Source organism: Eucalyptus grandis, chromosome 7 (assembly GCF_016545825.1).
Source record: "Eucalyptus grandis isolate ANBG69807.140 chromosome 7, ASM1654582v1, whole genome shotgun sequence".
Taxonomy (NCBI): Eukaryota; Viridiplantae; Streptophyta; class Magnoliopsida; order Myrtales; family Myrtaceae; genus Eucalyptus; species Eucalyptus grandis.
In genome coordinates, this window is record NC_052618.1 from 56,127,327 (window position 1) to 56,138,854 (window position 11,528).

Below are 11,528 nucleotides of genomic sequence, written 5' to 3' on the forward strand. Positions count from 1 at the left end.
TATTTGTGTGACACATTTACTCAAAAATATTTTTTTATTACGCTAAAAATTCAAACTTTATACTCACGTGGCACATTTAAATAAGTTAGACGGATATAGGTTAGGGATTTTTAGTGTCACAAGAAAAAAGTTTAAACAAGTTTGGGGTAAATGTGTCATGTTGTGCATAGTTTAAAGATTTTGATGGCCTTTTTTCCTTTAAAAAAAAAAAATTCAAAACTCTCAAAACTTTTTAGAACTCTAAACACCGTAGGCTCACGTACACCTTTTTTCTCACAGATTTTTGAAATCCAAATGACATCTAAATTTCGGCATAAAAGCAAAAAGACACGCAACATATTCCTCCCGTTCACTTTCGAATAAAATCGATATCCATCGCTCTTAGTCTCAAGGCAACGCATCTAAAATGTCCTAGCCAACTAGACCCGACAAGCGATGACTTCGCATGGCACATCTATCATACTACGAAATTCCCTGACGTCATAACAACAATAATGATAATAATAATAATAATAATGGAAAACACAGATGAGCATCTAGATAAGCCGGGCCATGATTAAGCATTATAGGAGAATCCAAATCAAGGTAAATGAAAATCAAGATCAATCGAATGTCGTCCATACCCCATTATTCCTTCATCGCAATAGGATATAGAAAAGAACCAACGCCAGCCTAAGCTCCTGAAATTCCGCGGCAAAAGTTCCGTTTTTTTTTCAAAACTCGATAAACCCCTGGAAAGCAAGAAAGGCAAGAAAGGCAAGAAAGGCAAGAAAAGCGATGGCGAAGGCCAAAGATATTCCTCTCCACCTCCGTTCCACGCATTTCCACATCATTCATTCGGTCATTCCTCTCTCCCTGTCGTCGATCGGACAATTCTCTTCCGGATTCCCTGTCGACCGCCGTTGCTTTCCAGCCTCTCCCTTCCCTCCTTCGAGATTCTTGCCGGCCGACATCTTTCTGCTACTTTCTTGATCGCTTTCCTCAAGCCAAGAATCTCCCGCCACGCTCCTCCCAGAGGGAAAAGCAAAGATCACACAGAAAGAAGTTCGCCAGCCCATCTCGTTCACACCTCTCTCTGCTACCCAATTCCCTGTCTCTACCCCCCGGAAAACCAAAAAAAAAAAAAAAAAAAAGATTCCTTCTCCTTTATCTTTTCTCTCGGCGCCTATTCCCTGGTCTTTCTTTCTTTAACGATGCTCCATCCCCATTCTCTTCCCTTTCCCTTCCGTTCTTTTGTTCTCTCCCCCTCCGCCACCCGCCCTGTTCCCCTTTTCCGCCTCCCCCACCCTCCTTTTCGCCCCTGCTCTGTTCATACTCCGGCGGCTCTCTGTACATATTGCGCATTTCCCAGCGACATGGCTCCTCCTTCTTCTTCGAGCGTCAACCATCTTTCTCAGCCCTGTATTTACGGTACGCAGCATGGCCCCTGTTCTTGGTACTCCACGGTCGAATTATCGTCGCCGCTTACTTGTTCGATGAAATGTTTTAATTTTGATCGATCGGCTCACGTGGGTTTTATGTTTTTCATCCCTTACATGGGCTTTGGAGTTTGGACTACGTTTCTTTCCCTTACTATTTTTTCAGCTCTTATGTGGGTTCTCTGTAGCTACTTGCTAGCTAGATGACACGAGTTAAAACTATTCTTTTATACTATTGTGTATAATCGCAATATCTTTTATTCATAGACGGGGGTTTACTGGACGGGTTTTTTATGTTAAGCAGGGGACTTTGTGTCTTCGTACGCAGAGAGAAAGTCACGTTTTATGAAATGGCTGGGGAAACTCTTTAAGAGTGGATCTGGGCGAGGAGGGGCTCGTCGTTATCCACAGTATCTAGGCGACGAAAACATGGTTTGGCACGCGCCTGCTAGATCAGTGGTAAACTCCCTGTTGCTCTTGTCATCATTGCCACTGTCTATTGGGAAAATATTCACCCGTACATTACTCACCATTTACCACCAACTGGCTTTCTCAAATGCTGTGAAGTTCTTCACCGTATTTCGTTTTTGAATTCAGTAACCCCTTTCTTATTGTTGACGACATCATCAGGATGATCGCTCTAGAAGTGACAAGGAAAAAGAGGAGCTTGACAGGGCAATTGCACTTTCTTTGGCTGAAGATGATCTGAGGCGGCAAACTGGTAGGTTTGACCTTCATATTTTGGTCCGAGGCTATTAAATAATTCTCTCTCTCTCCCCCTCCCCCTCCCCCTCCAAAAAGTAGCATCTAACCATGTCGTGAATTTGCCAGGGAGTAGATGGCGGGCAGACGATGAAAACGTTGATAGGGAGCTTAATGATAATCTAAATGCACCTTCATACCCTCCTCACCAACCTACGCAATCTTATCCAAGAGGAGGATATAGGTAATTGCAGTCAAAAGTGCGTTTTTGATAGACTGAGGTCAACAAACATTCCAAGATTGCTGTCTAAAAGTATCCAAAGGCTTTTTCTTGCCCGGGTTGGCAAATTTTCCAAAATTGACTAGAGTGCTGACCAAGTCTGATCTTACTCCGATTATTGGTTTTTGTGAACTAGAAGAAAATTTTCAGTGTGCTTGGTGTCCCGAGGGTCTTACTTCATTGATTCTGATCGACAACAGATGTTGGATTTGCCAAAGTAGAACATGAAAATTGATTTCGGTAAACCAGAACATTATGTCATTATCGACTTTAACCAAGTTGTCTTTAGGGACAGAGAGCCTCAAGTTTGTTCTGTTACAAAGATTTAAAAAATTAATTTCTGCAGATATTGTGCACTATTGTCCTATGGACTTGAAATGTCGCGAGACCATTTCATGAATTGACTTTGTTCCATTTCATGAATTGACTTTGTTCTACCGGCACAGAGTATGTAGTGGCTGCAACCGTCAAATAGGCTATGGCAACTATTTGGGATGTATGGGAACTTTCTTCCATCCGGAATGCTTTCTCTGTCGTGCTTGCAGGTACCCCATTCAAGAATATGAGGTAAGTCGTTCCTCTTGAAATATCTTTTCTTACCTCTTTTTATTTATGATTTTACCTTCAAGCTGTTTGCAGTCTACAATACATGTGAATAATATTTTGTCAGTCTGGCACTGTCTACTTTGACATGAATATGTCTTATTCTGAAACTTCTATCTGGTAGCTCTTACTAGTCCTTTTTTCTGTCGATCGAAGTTTTCCTTATCAGGAAAGGATCCTTATCACCAGTCTTGCTTCAAGGAGTTGACACATCCAAAATGTGAAGTTTGCCATCAATTTGTAAGGACAATCAACCACATCTTACCTGACAAATATTTGCTGTTTTTACATTTCATAAAGATATTGTTACTAAGCCTATGACACTTACTGCTTTTCAAGTGTTACATCACTGCAATAGCTGTACTTTTAGGCACAATGCTGACTTCCCCTGTGTGGTCATGTTGCAAGCTAATAAAAGTCCTACTCATCACTGAAGTAGTTCAAGTCGAACTGCTCTACGATATGAAGAGACTGCTTGTAACTTTTGAAAGACATCGTGAAATTGTAATGAGTGGTCTCATTCAAAAATATATTGCTCATTGAGCCTTCAGTGTGTAGACCTGGGATTTGTTAAAAATGCATGCTACTGAAGTGAGAGAAGCTGAGTCCAAGTTGTTCTTGTCTATTATGTTTATGCAATTTCAAGAGAGTACGGCATTAATGTAACTTAAGTCTTTTACCTTTTGATTCTATTGTAAGCTTCTATTTCATTTCACAGATCCCAACAAATGGAGTTGGTTTGATTGAGTATAGATGCCATCCTTTCTGGTCCCAGAAGTACTGTCCGTCGCATGAGCATGACAACACAGCTCGATGTTGTAGTTGCGAGCGTTTGGAGGTAGTGGTCTAGGCTAGCACAAGTAAATGCAATGCCATGTTTTGTTCCCACAATCTTGGGGATTGTATATTTTAAATGTGTTGAAGCAACTGTACTCATTTTTTTGTTTTCTTTCTTTCGATATTTCTTTTACCTACTCAGTCATGGAACACAACATACATATCTTTGGAAGATGGACGAAGTTCATGCCTAGAGTGCATGGAATCTGCTATCATGGACACTGGTGACTGTCAACCACTTTATCATGCAATCAGAGACTACTATGAAGGAATGAACATGAAATTGGATCAGCAAATTCCAATGCTTTTGGTTGAAAGACAAGCACTTAATGAGGCTATTGTTGGGGAAAAAAATGTAAGACATGGTATGAGATTTGGGTTTTCTTTCAAAGTTGGCGCACCATTCCTGATGCTAGTTTTTCTGCAGGGCCACCACCACATGCCTGAGACAAGAGGTTTATGTCTTTCCGAGGAGCAAACTGTGTCCAGTGTATGATATTGGACATCTACTGATTTTGCTTTCAGGAAATCCAGAGTAAATCCTCGAGCAAGATTTACTTGTTCAATTTTACACTCATTTCATTGCTTTCGTATTCAGGTTCACAGAAGGCCCAGACTTGGAGGCCACAGGCTTGTTGGAATGAAAACTCAACCCCAGAAATTGACAAGGAAATGCGAAGTTACAGCCATTCTTGTTGTTTATGGTCTACCAAGGTAAGTGTGACTGAAAAGCTCTTGTTTCACAGAGTACTGAATATATTTATTAAGTACGCAGTAGCTCTTCATATACATGTTTTAAAAATTTGTAGGTTAGAAAGACTTCTTAAGGATGAGTTGACAAACAACTGCATATTTGACAGGTCTTCCTAAGTAGACGGTCTGAACTTTTCCAATGCATGGCTGTTAGGAAGTCCCATCGATCTGTGACAGAGACTTTTCCAACATAGAGCTTCAAAAAAATGGTCTTATGCTAATGAAATTTCTTGTATAGATCAATGGATGCATTTTTTTCAAGGAAAGGACTTTTTTGGAGACAAAACAGGATTCTGAAGGCTTCTCTTGTTGTACTAAAAAACCACCTCGCACATAGCTAGAATATAAAAAAAAGTCGACATGTATCTGCAAATGTATTTATCTTAGGCTTTACTAGCCGAGATCTCACTAAAAATGGAGGATGCAGAAAGGAAAACGCTTACTTGCGAAAGAAAGTTATGGATGCTAAAGACTTGATGCACATCACCTTGATTTTGTCTTATGTTTTGGAAATCTGTCTGCTTGTTGCTGATTGTAGGTTGCTAACCGGTGCTATTCTTGCGCATGAGTTAATGCACGGATGGTTACGCCTTAAAGGTCAACACTTTCTACCCTGCAGCATCATCTTCCGTTGGTTGCATTTCCAAATGGGGCTGATCTTGAACTTTTAAACTTACATTCGCAGGTTACCGCGATCTTACTACTGAGGTAGAAGAAGGTATATGTCAACTGTTATCTTACATGTGGCTCGAATCAGAAGTCATGCCTGCAAACAGAAGCGCGCCATCTACATCAGCAGCTTCCTCATCTTCTACACCTTCCAAGAAAGGTGGTACGTCTGAGGTTGAAAAGAAACTTGGCGAGTTTTTCATGCATCAAATTGCCAACGACGCTTCCCCAGTATATGGAGGAGGTTTCAGGGCTGCCAATAAAGCAGTCAATAAGTACGGTCTGCGACGTACTCTGGACCACATTAGATACACCGGTCTTTTTCCCTCGTGAAAGCATTCGTCACCCACAATGCGCCTCTCCAATTTGCTTACGTGAATTGGAAATGCTTTTAGCTTCTGAGATTCGAGTGGACCATGGCAAATTGTAAACGCCCCCCTTAATTTTTGTGGGGTTCTCAAAGATGCAAGTTTACGATGCTAATAATATTTATTATCTGGTTTCATATTCAGTTTTGGCTTCTGACTTGAGAAATGGTAACCGGAACATGAACGGCAGTTTCAGGCATAAAACTCAAATGAGTGGCAAGTTTCATTGATTTTTCTCATCTTGTCAGTGAATGTTTTTTCATGCATTGCATCGGTCTAAAACGAAATTTAAACTGAAGATGATGTCATATGTAAACCCAAATGAATGCGACTAACCCAAAAAGGGAAGTGGATCTGCACAATATATAAGACGAAAGTCATCATATCATTGGTTCACGATGAGGAGTCTCGCTAATGGCACTCGTGGAGGACTTGCTCTTCTTCCGTCGGTGGAATAATCTTCGGACCGAATGTCAGTGCATTATCACAAAGCCCAAAATACACAAGAATGCACAATCTCAGCCCTTCAGACCGTGAAAGAGAGAGAGAGAGAGAGAGAGAGAGAGAGCTGAACAAAGAAATGACTTTTCCATTGAGGTAGCATATTTGTGACTTTCTTGATGCTGGCAATTAAAGACGTGTAACATGTTGCACCTATACTATACAAAGATAAATAGCTCCAAACAGCAGCTCACGGTACATGGAACTGCCATAAGGAAACTCATTGAAAAAAATCACCCTAAGCCAATGTGGAAAGAGTGGAAACAGCACCATGCCCCTTCGATCCACCTCCTGCTTCCCCCTCGGTCAATGGCATCCAGGAAATTGCAGTGACACTACAAATTAGAAGCAATGTCCACAAGAAGCCTTCTCAGCGTTTCATAGGTCATGAAGCATATGCCTATGCCTGGAACCACCTTGTAGTATTCAGGAAGGATGCCCCTGTACAAGCCACGAAATCCCTCATTCCGGACTATGTGTTTAAGTGTACCGAATATTCCAGTCTGATATATCCGAGCTCGGCCTCCTGCTCCTTCCAACTGCTTCCGTCTCCTCACAAGATCCAATGGGAATGTCACTGCAGATTATAACAGCACAAAACTTTTGTCAAGATCAGATCTATTTTAAGCTCAAATCAACCCCTGAAATTGAATTAGTAATACATATAGGAATCGCCAATGAGTAAGCAAACTGCAATAACATGGGAATGACTTTCCAAATTTCAAATGTTAATGTCCATCCGACATGTTCCAATGACATCGTTTCCCTACACAGTTTGGCCCCTATTATTAGCTTTCAAAGTAAACTCTTCATCTCAACAATTTTTATCTTTCCTCAAATGGAACAAGGCAACCCATGAGAACGATTCACATCACAATGGATTAGGTGGTGAAACTTACTCATCGGGTGGATGCCTAACCAGTATATAAACAGGAAGATGAAGTACAAACTTACATATGTGCAGTCCACACCTTGTGGCGCATATCTTCTCTATCAAACTAGAATCACTAGTCTTTCTCATCTTATTTTTTGTGATTCATCTATCTATTAACTACAGGATCTCAGCAGGACATCACCAAGTACACAAATAGCACTTCCAGAGACAGCTGAATGTAGCAAATTAAATGAAAGGAAATTTCTATCATTCCCAATAAGTCATATTACAACTCAGAGATACATGGTGATGCTAGAAGGATTCCATAATCCATTAATCAACTGTTTCAGCAAGCCTAAGTGAGAAGCATACCTCACTGAGGAAACCTCTCACTTGGAGGACTGCATAACAACCAAAATCATGGAACCGACTGCATCTTGGGAGATGATTAACCCGGGAAATGTTGGAGTGATGGAGGTTAATCACAGGTTTTCATATAGAACACAGTTAGATGAAAGACAGGATATAATTTCTTGTTTTCTTACTAAAATCCACAAATGCCAGATAAAAAACAACGGCACTCTGGCTCTCTGGTTCTATGAGTCAGTCAGGTTAGAAACTTAGTGCAGAGCTTGGACCACAACCTGTCTCTGCATCAAAAGCATGACAAAAAGCTACACGAATTAACTACTCAGTTTTATGTTAAAACTATGTAATCTGAAGATGAGCAAACTGTGAAGGATATAAGATCTATGAATAGTCACTACATTTTCTGTAGAAGGGTGTCGCTAGAAGCGGTCATTTGACCCATAACCAAACGAAACTCAGCAATCCCTATAACTCGGAACCATATAATTTAGTATGATGAGAATCATTCTGGAAAAATAGAAAGGAACTGCAATACACGCTTCAGGAAGCAGCTCTTATATACGATCCATAAGTATGCAATATTCTAGTCATATGGATTACTCACCTGTTGAAGATGCAATACCAGAAAGACTGCCACAAGCCAGGCTAACAGCAGCGTAGGAATCATGAGGCCTGGTTGAATTGTTAGAAAGCTCATTTAGCATGTGAAAATAAAAAAGAAATTTCATGCAACTACTGGTGTCGTGAAAGGAAATCAGACAACATCAAAGTAAACAGGCAAAGTGCTCAGGCTCACCTATGTGACTGCCAAGAAGATCTCAAGGTCTCATACACAGAAAAACTTATAGCTATGCTGGGGCACACAGTCTGGAACAATGATAAACAAATAGTCAAGAATCGAGTTTTATGGCCTAAGCACTGAGCAGAATAAAAGCTAAGCACATACCAAAAGAGTCGGCCCAAGTCCCTTGTAAAGTCCTAATAAGCCCTCTTCTCTGCTTATTGTTCCTAAAGCATGCCAGATACCTCTATAGTAGACAACATTTGTCTGCAAATTTGTCATTGAAATGACAATAAATCAGTTTGAGCACATGGTCAATAAATTTTGCATTCTACAAAATAGGGACAAACACACAATTTTTAAGAGTAAAACTTCACAACCATCAAAGCAATTTGAGAATCATAACATAGTAAAAGTTTCAATGAACATGCAACAGAGAAAGGAGAAGTTCCTAAAACACACAAGATCCTAAGCTCAAAGACAACTACAGAACCAAACGTGGCCCAATTGAGTTGCACATGTAGAAACACTACTAAAGCACGTGAGTGTCACTAGCAACTGATGATTAATGCAAATTTGAGTCTTTTTCCTACCAAAGAAATGATGAATAATGCAATAGGCAGATAGGGTTTGATTGTAGACAATAGATCTCGATTAACTTAAGAACTGGAAGCTACAATTCACTACTAAGGAATGAAGGGATGAAAGACATGTAATTCTTCAAAAAAGCTGCAACAATATTCCCTCAGAACACGAGTGAAAATAGACTTCAGAACAATTTGATGACAATACCAAAACATTAGAAAAGGAAAAACATAGAGAAACTGGTTAATGTTAAGTGCATTTTGAATTGAGTAGCACAACCAAATAAGGAGAATGTCATCAGCATTATCAAACCCGCAAAAATGAAGCCTCCATCAACCTCTAGATAAAAGCACACAAAAAGAGGAAACCACTCAGCTCTTGGCCTTTACACCAAATGTCTACTGAAATACCTGAGCCGCAAGACGTGTTCTGACAAGATCTAAGGGATATGTAGCTGTTGCAGCTGTCATTCCTGCTAGACCACCGCTAACAAATTGTATGCAGGGCTCTGTACTCATATTTTTCCCATAACTTTCCACTCCTGGGATCATATGAAGCAACTGAAAGATAGTTCAATCAATCAAATAGCTGCATAAGACAACCCCTAAATAATAAAATCAAATGAGACCATACGGCTCAACAGCAAGTCTAGTTAAGCACCTTCTTGTACTGCTCATAAGTATAAAAGTTTACAGAAGAATAAGGAAGGCGATGGGCAATTGTGACTAGATTCCCTTTCCAGAAAGCTCTAAATCCTTCTTCACGAGCAATCCTTGAAGCCTCATGCCATATGCTGGCCTTCTTTAGAGTTGCGAAATCAGAATGCATTCCTTGCACCTAAAAATGCATATTAAAGTATCAGCAGATTGGCCGATAGGTGGTAATTACAGCAATCAAATACCTGTCCAAGAAATAGCATGTTACTCAATAAACTAGATGCCCACAACTCCAGTTGCGCTGATTTGCACTCTAATCACAGAACAATCAAAAGCACAAGCTCCATGAAATACATAAAAAGAAATTAAGAGGGCCCCACAGGGAAATTCTCAATATACAATATGCATTGTAAAGATGTAAAAAGTCACAGGTTTTACGTATTAAATTTTATTGCAACGTCCAAGCCATTATATATATATATATCAGTGCCCTGGTTTTCTTCATAAGTCACAGTAAAAAAATTGATGCCCCTTATAGGAACTCTGAATAGTCCTACAGTCCTCACTAACCATCGTTGGGTTCCAGCCTAACAATGCAAGTCAAACTAACTTGATCCATACTTCCCATTAGATAGCACATACCACTAAAGAAAATCCAACCATTTAAATTGCCGTACTCTGTAGACCGAATAAATCTGACCTATAGCAGAAGAACCTTAGCGACAAACTCCTGCATCAAATATATCCAACTAAAGGTCAAATCCAAGTACTGGAGTCAGCATCAACACTACTCACACACGTGCTATATACACCTAAAGTGGTAGCACAATTTTTCAATGATAAAACTCATGGATTGCCTAGCTAAGTCAAAATAACAAGATCGTCCATGCCCTTCTTAATTACCATATCAACTGTATTTTCAGCATTCAGAGTTGAAAATCACAAAGAAAAAAAGGCTAAAATAACTTTCTTGAAGATCCGCAGGAATAACTAGCTGCTCCTCACGCAAATATACACGGAAAATGCAATCAATGTCACAAAACAAATTCCATCCTCCGCGCCCCTTCTTCTCCTTCTCCTGGAAGGAAGAGCATAATTGAAAGAACGATACAAAGGTGCATCCACACCGGCACGTCAAAACCTGCACACCGAACGAGCCCCTTCTGTCCACGACTACAGCTAAAAAACACGAGTCCAGGCCAAAACAGGAAAAGCCTACCACGTTTCCACGTTCTCAAACCAGAAGAAAGACCGGAAATCACTCTAAAGTGGGGAAAGATCAACCTGAAAGAGTATGGTGAGGCGCGCCAAGGGAGCCGTGCAGGTCTTACTGACGGCCCCGGCCACGCCGCCGGCGAGCAGCTGCGACACCATCCCGATCTGCGACGGCTGCTGCTGCTGGCGATTCTGCGAGCATTTCCGCGCGGCTCCGTCCACCGCCGCCAGGCTCCCGTGCCCCGAGCCGATCCCTCTCTGACCTCCTTCCACCACGACCCCGACCCTCGCCTCCGTCTGCATCCCTTCCTCTTCCCTCCGCGCCCGAATCGAACCCAATCCACCGACGAAGCGGCCGGAGAATCAGAGAGACTTCACGCCGAAGCAACCGCGAACGACGCGCCGAACCGAAACCGAAACCGAAACCTCAGCCTCTCCGGCACCGGCGAGGACGCCCGCCCCAAAACCTCGCGGATTCCTCCGCCGCCGACTCCGACGGATTTTCCCTCCCCTCGGAATCTTCGCTTTCCCTTCAGAGCTCGCTCCGCCTCTGCCTTTTGTGCTCTGCGTAGTTTGAACGAAGACGGAGAGAGCGAAGACGAATGGAACCTCACCTCACCTCGCGGTCGTAGAACGTCGGCGTATCGTCGTTTTTGGGTTTGGCACCGTCCTCGTTTTCGAGCATGTGAAGAGAATGTCAAAACGACTTGGCGTGCGAGGGTGTCTGTCTAGGGCTTGCGTCACTTTTGAGCCGAAGAAAAGTTTGCCGAACCGACTCATGGGGGCCCCCACTCGCGCGCCTTCCGCGGGCTCATCGCGGCCGTCGGTTGAGCGGACTTTGGAGGGCGGGGCGCCCCCGGTCGCGGGATTCGGCGGTCGCGATTGGCGTGTTTGCGGTGGGGCGGGAAGGGCTGGAG

General features: G+C 42.0%; 2 protein-coding genes across 7 annotated transcripts; one reads left to right on the forward strand and one right to left on the reverse strand.

The window, feature by feature from the left end:
* Positions 1 to 1,161: 1,161 nt before the first annotated feature.
* LOC104454341 (protein DA1-related 2) lies at positions 1,162 to 5,773 on the forward strand. 2 transcript variants are annotated; one of them, XM_010069159.3, is made up of 12 exons: positions 1,162 to 1,410; positions 1,747 to 1,877; positions 2,049 to 2,139; positions 2,250 to 2,364; positions 2,847 to 2,967; positions 3,160 to 3,243; positions 3,722 to 3,841; positions 3,983 to 4,195; positions 4,268 to 4,330; positions 4,439 to 4,554; positions 5,132 to 5,190; positions 5,279 to 5,773. In XM_010069159.3, the coding sequence occupies exons 1-12, from the start codon at positions 1,194 to 1,196 to the stop codon at positions 5,593 to 5,595; spliced, it is 1,647 nt and encodes a 548-aa protein (XP_010067461.2). In that variant the 5' UTR covers positions 1,162 to 1,193; the 3' UTR covers positions 5,596 to 5,773. The 2 variants fall into 2 exon arrangements, with proteins under 2 accessions (XP_010067461.2, XP_010067460.2); XM_010069158.3 differs by having other exon boundaries at positions 1,163 to 1,410; positions 1,723 to 1,877.
* Positions 5,774 to 6,199: 426 nt separating this feature from the next.
* On the reverse strand, positions 6,200 to 11,306 carry LOC104454342 (mitochondrial substrate carrier family protein B). 5 transcript variants are annotated; one of them, XR_727245.3, is made up of 9 exons: positions 10,681 to 11,306; positions 9,401 to 9,577; positions 9,151 to 9,300; positions 8,321 to 8,422; positions 8,171 to 8,241; positions 7,979 to 8,046; positions 7,551 to 7,679; positions 7,378 to 7,441; positions 6,571 to 6,708 (listed from the first exon to the last, which is right to left on the reverse strand). XR_727245.3 is itself a non-coding variant. In XM_010069160.3 (7 exons), the coding sequence occupies exons 1-7, from the start codon at positions 10,912 to 10,914 to the stop codon at positions 6,467 to 6,469; spliced, it is 1,044 nt and encodes a 347-aa protein (XP_010067462.2). In that variant the 5' UTR covers positions 10,915 to 11,300; the 3' UTR covers positions 6,200 to 6,466. The 5 variants fall into 5 exon arrangements, 1 of the variants encoding a protein (XP_010067462.2); XR_005553083.1 differs by having other exon boundaries at positions 7,551 to 7,655; positions 10,681 to 11,304; XR_727244.3 differs by having other exon boundaries at positions 7,378 to 7,679.
* Positions 11,307 to 11,528: the final 222 nt, after the last annotated feature.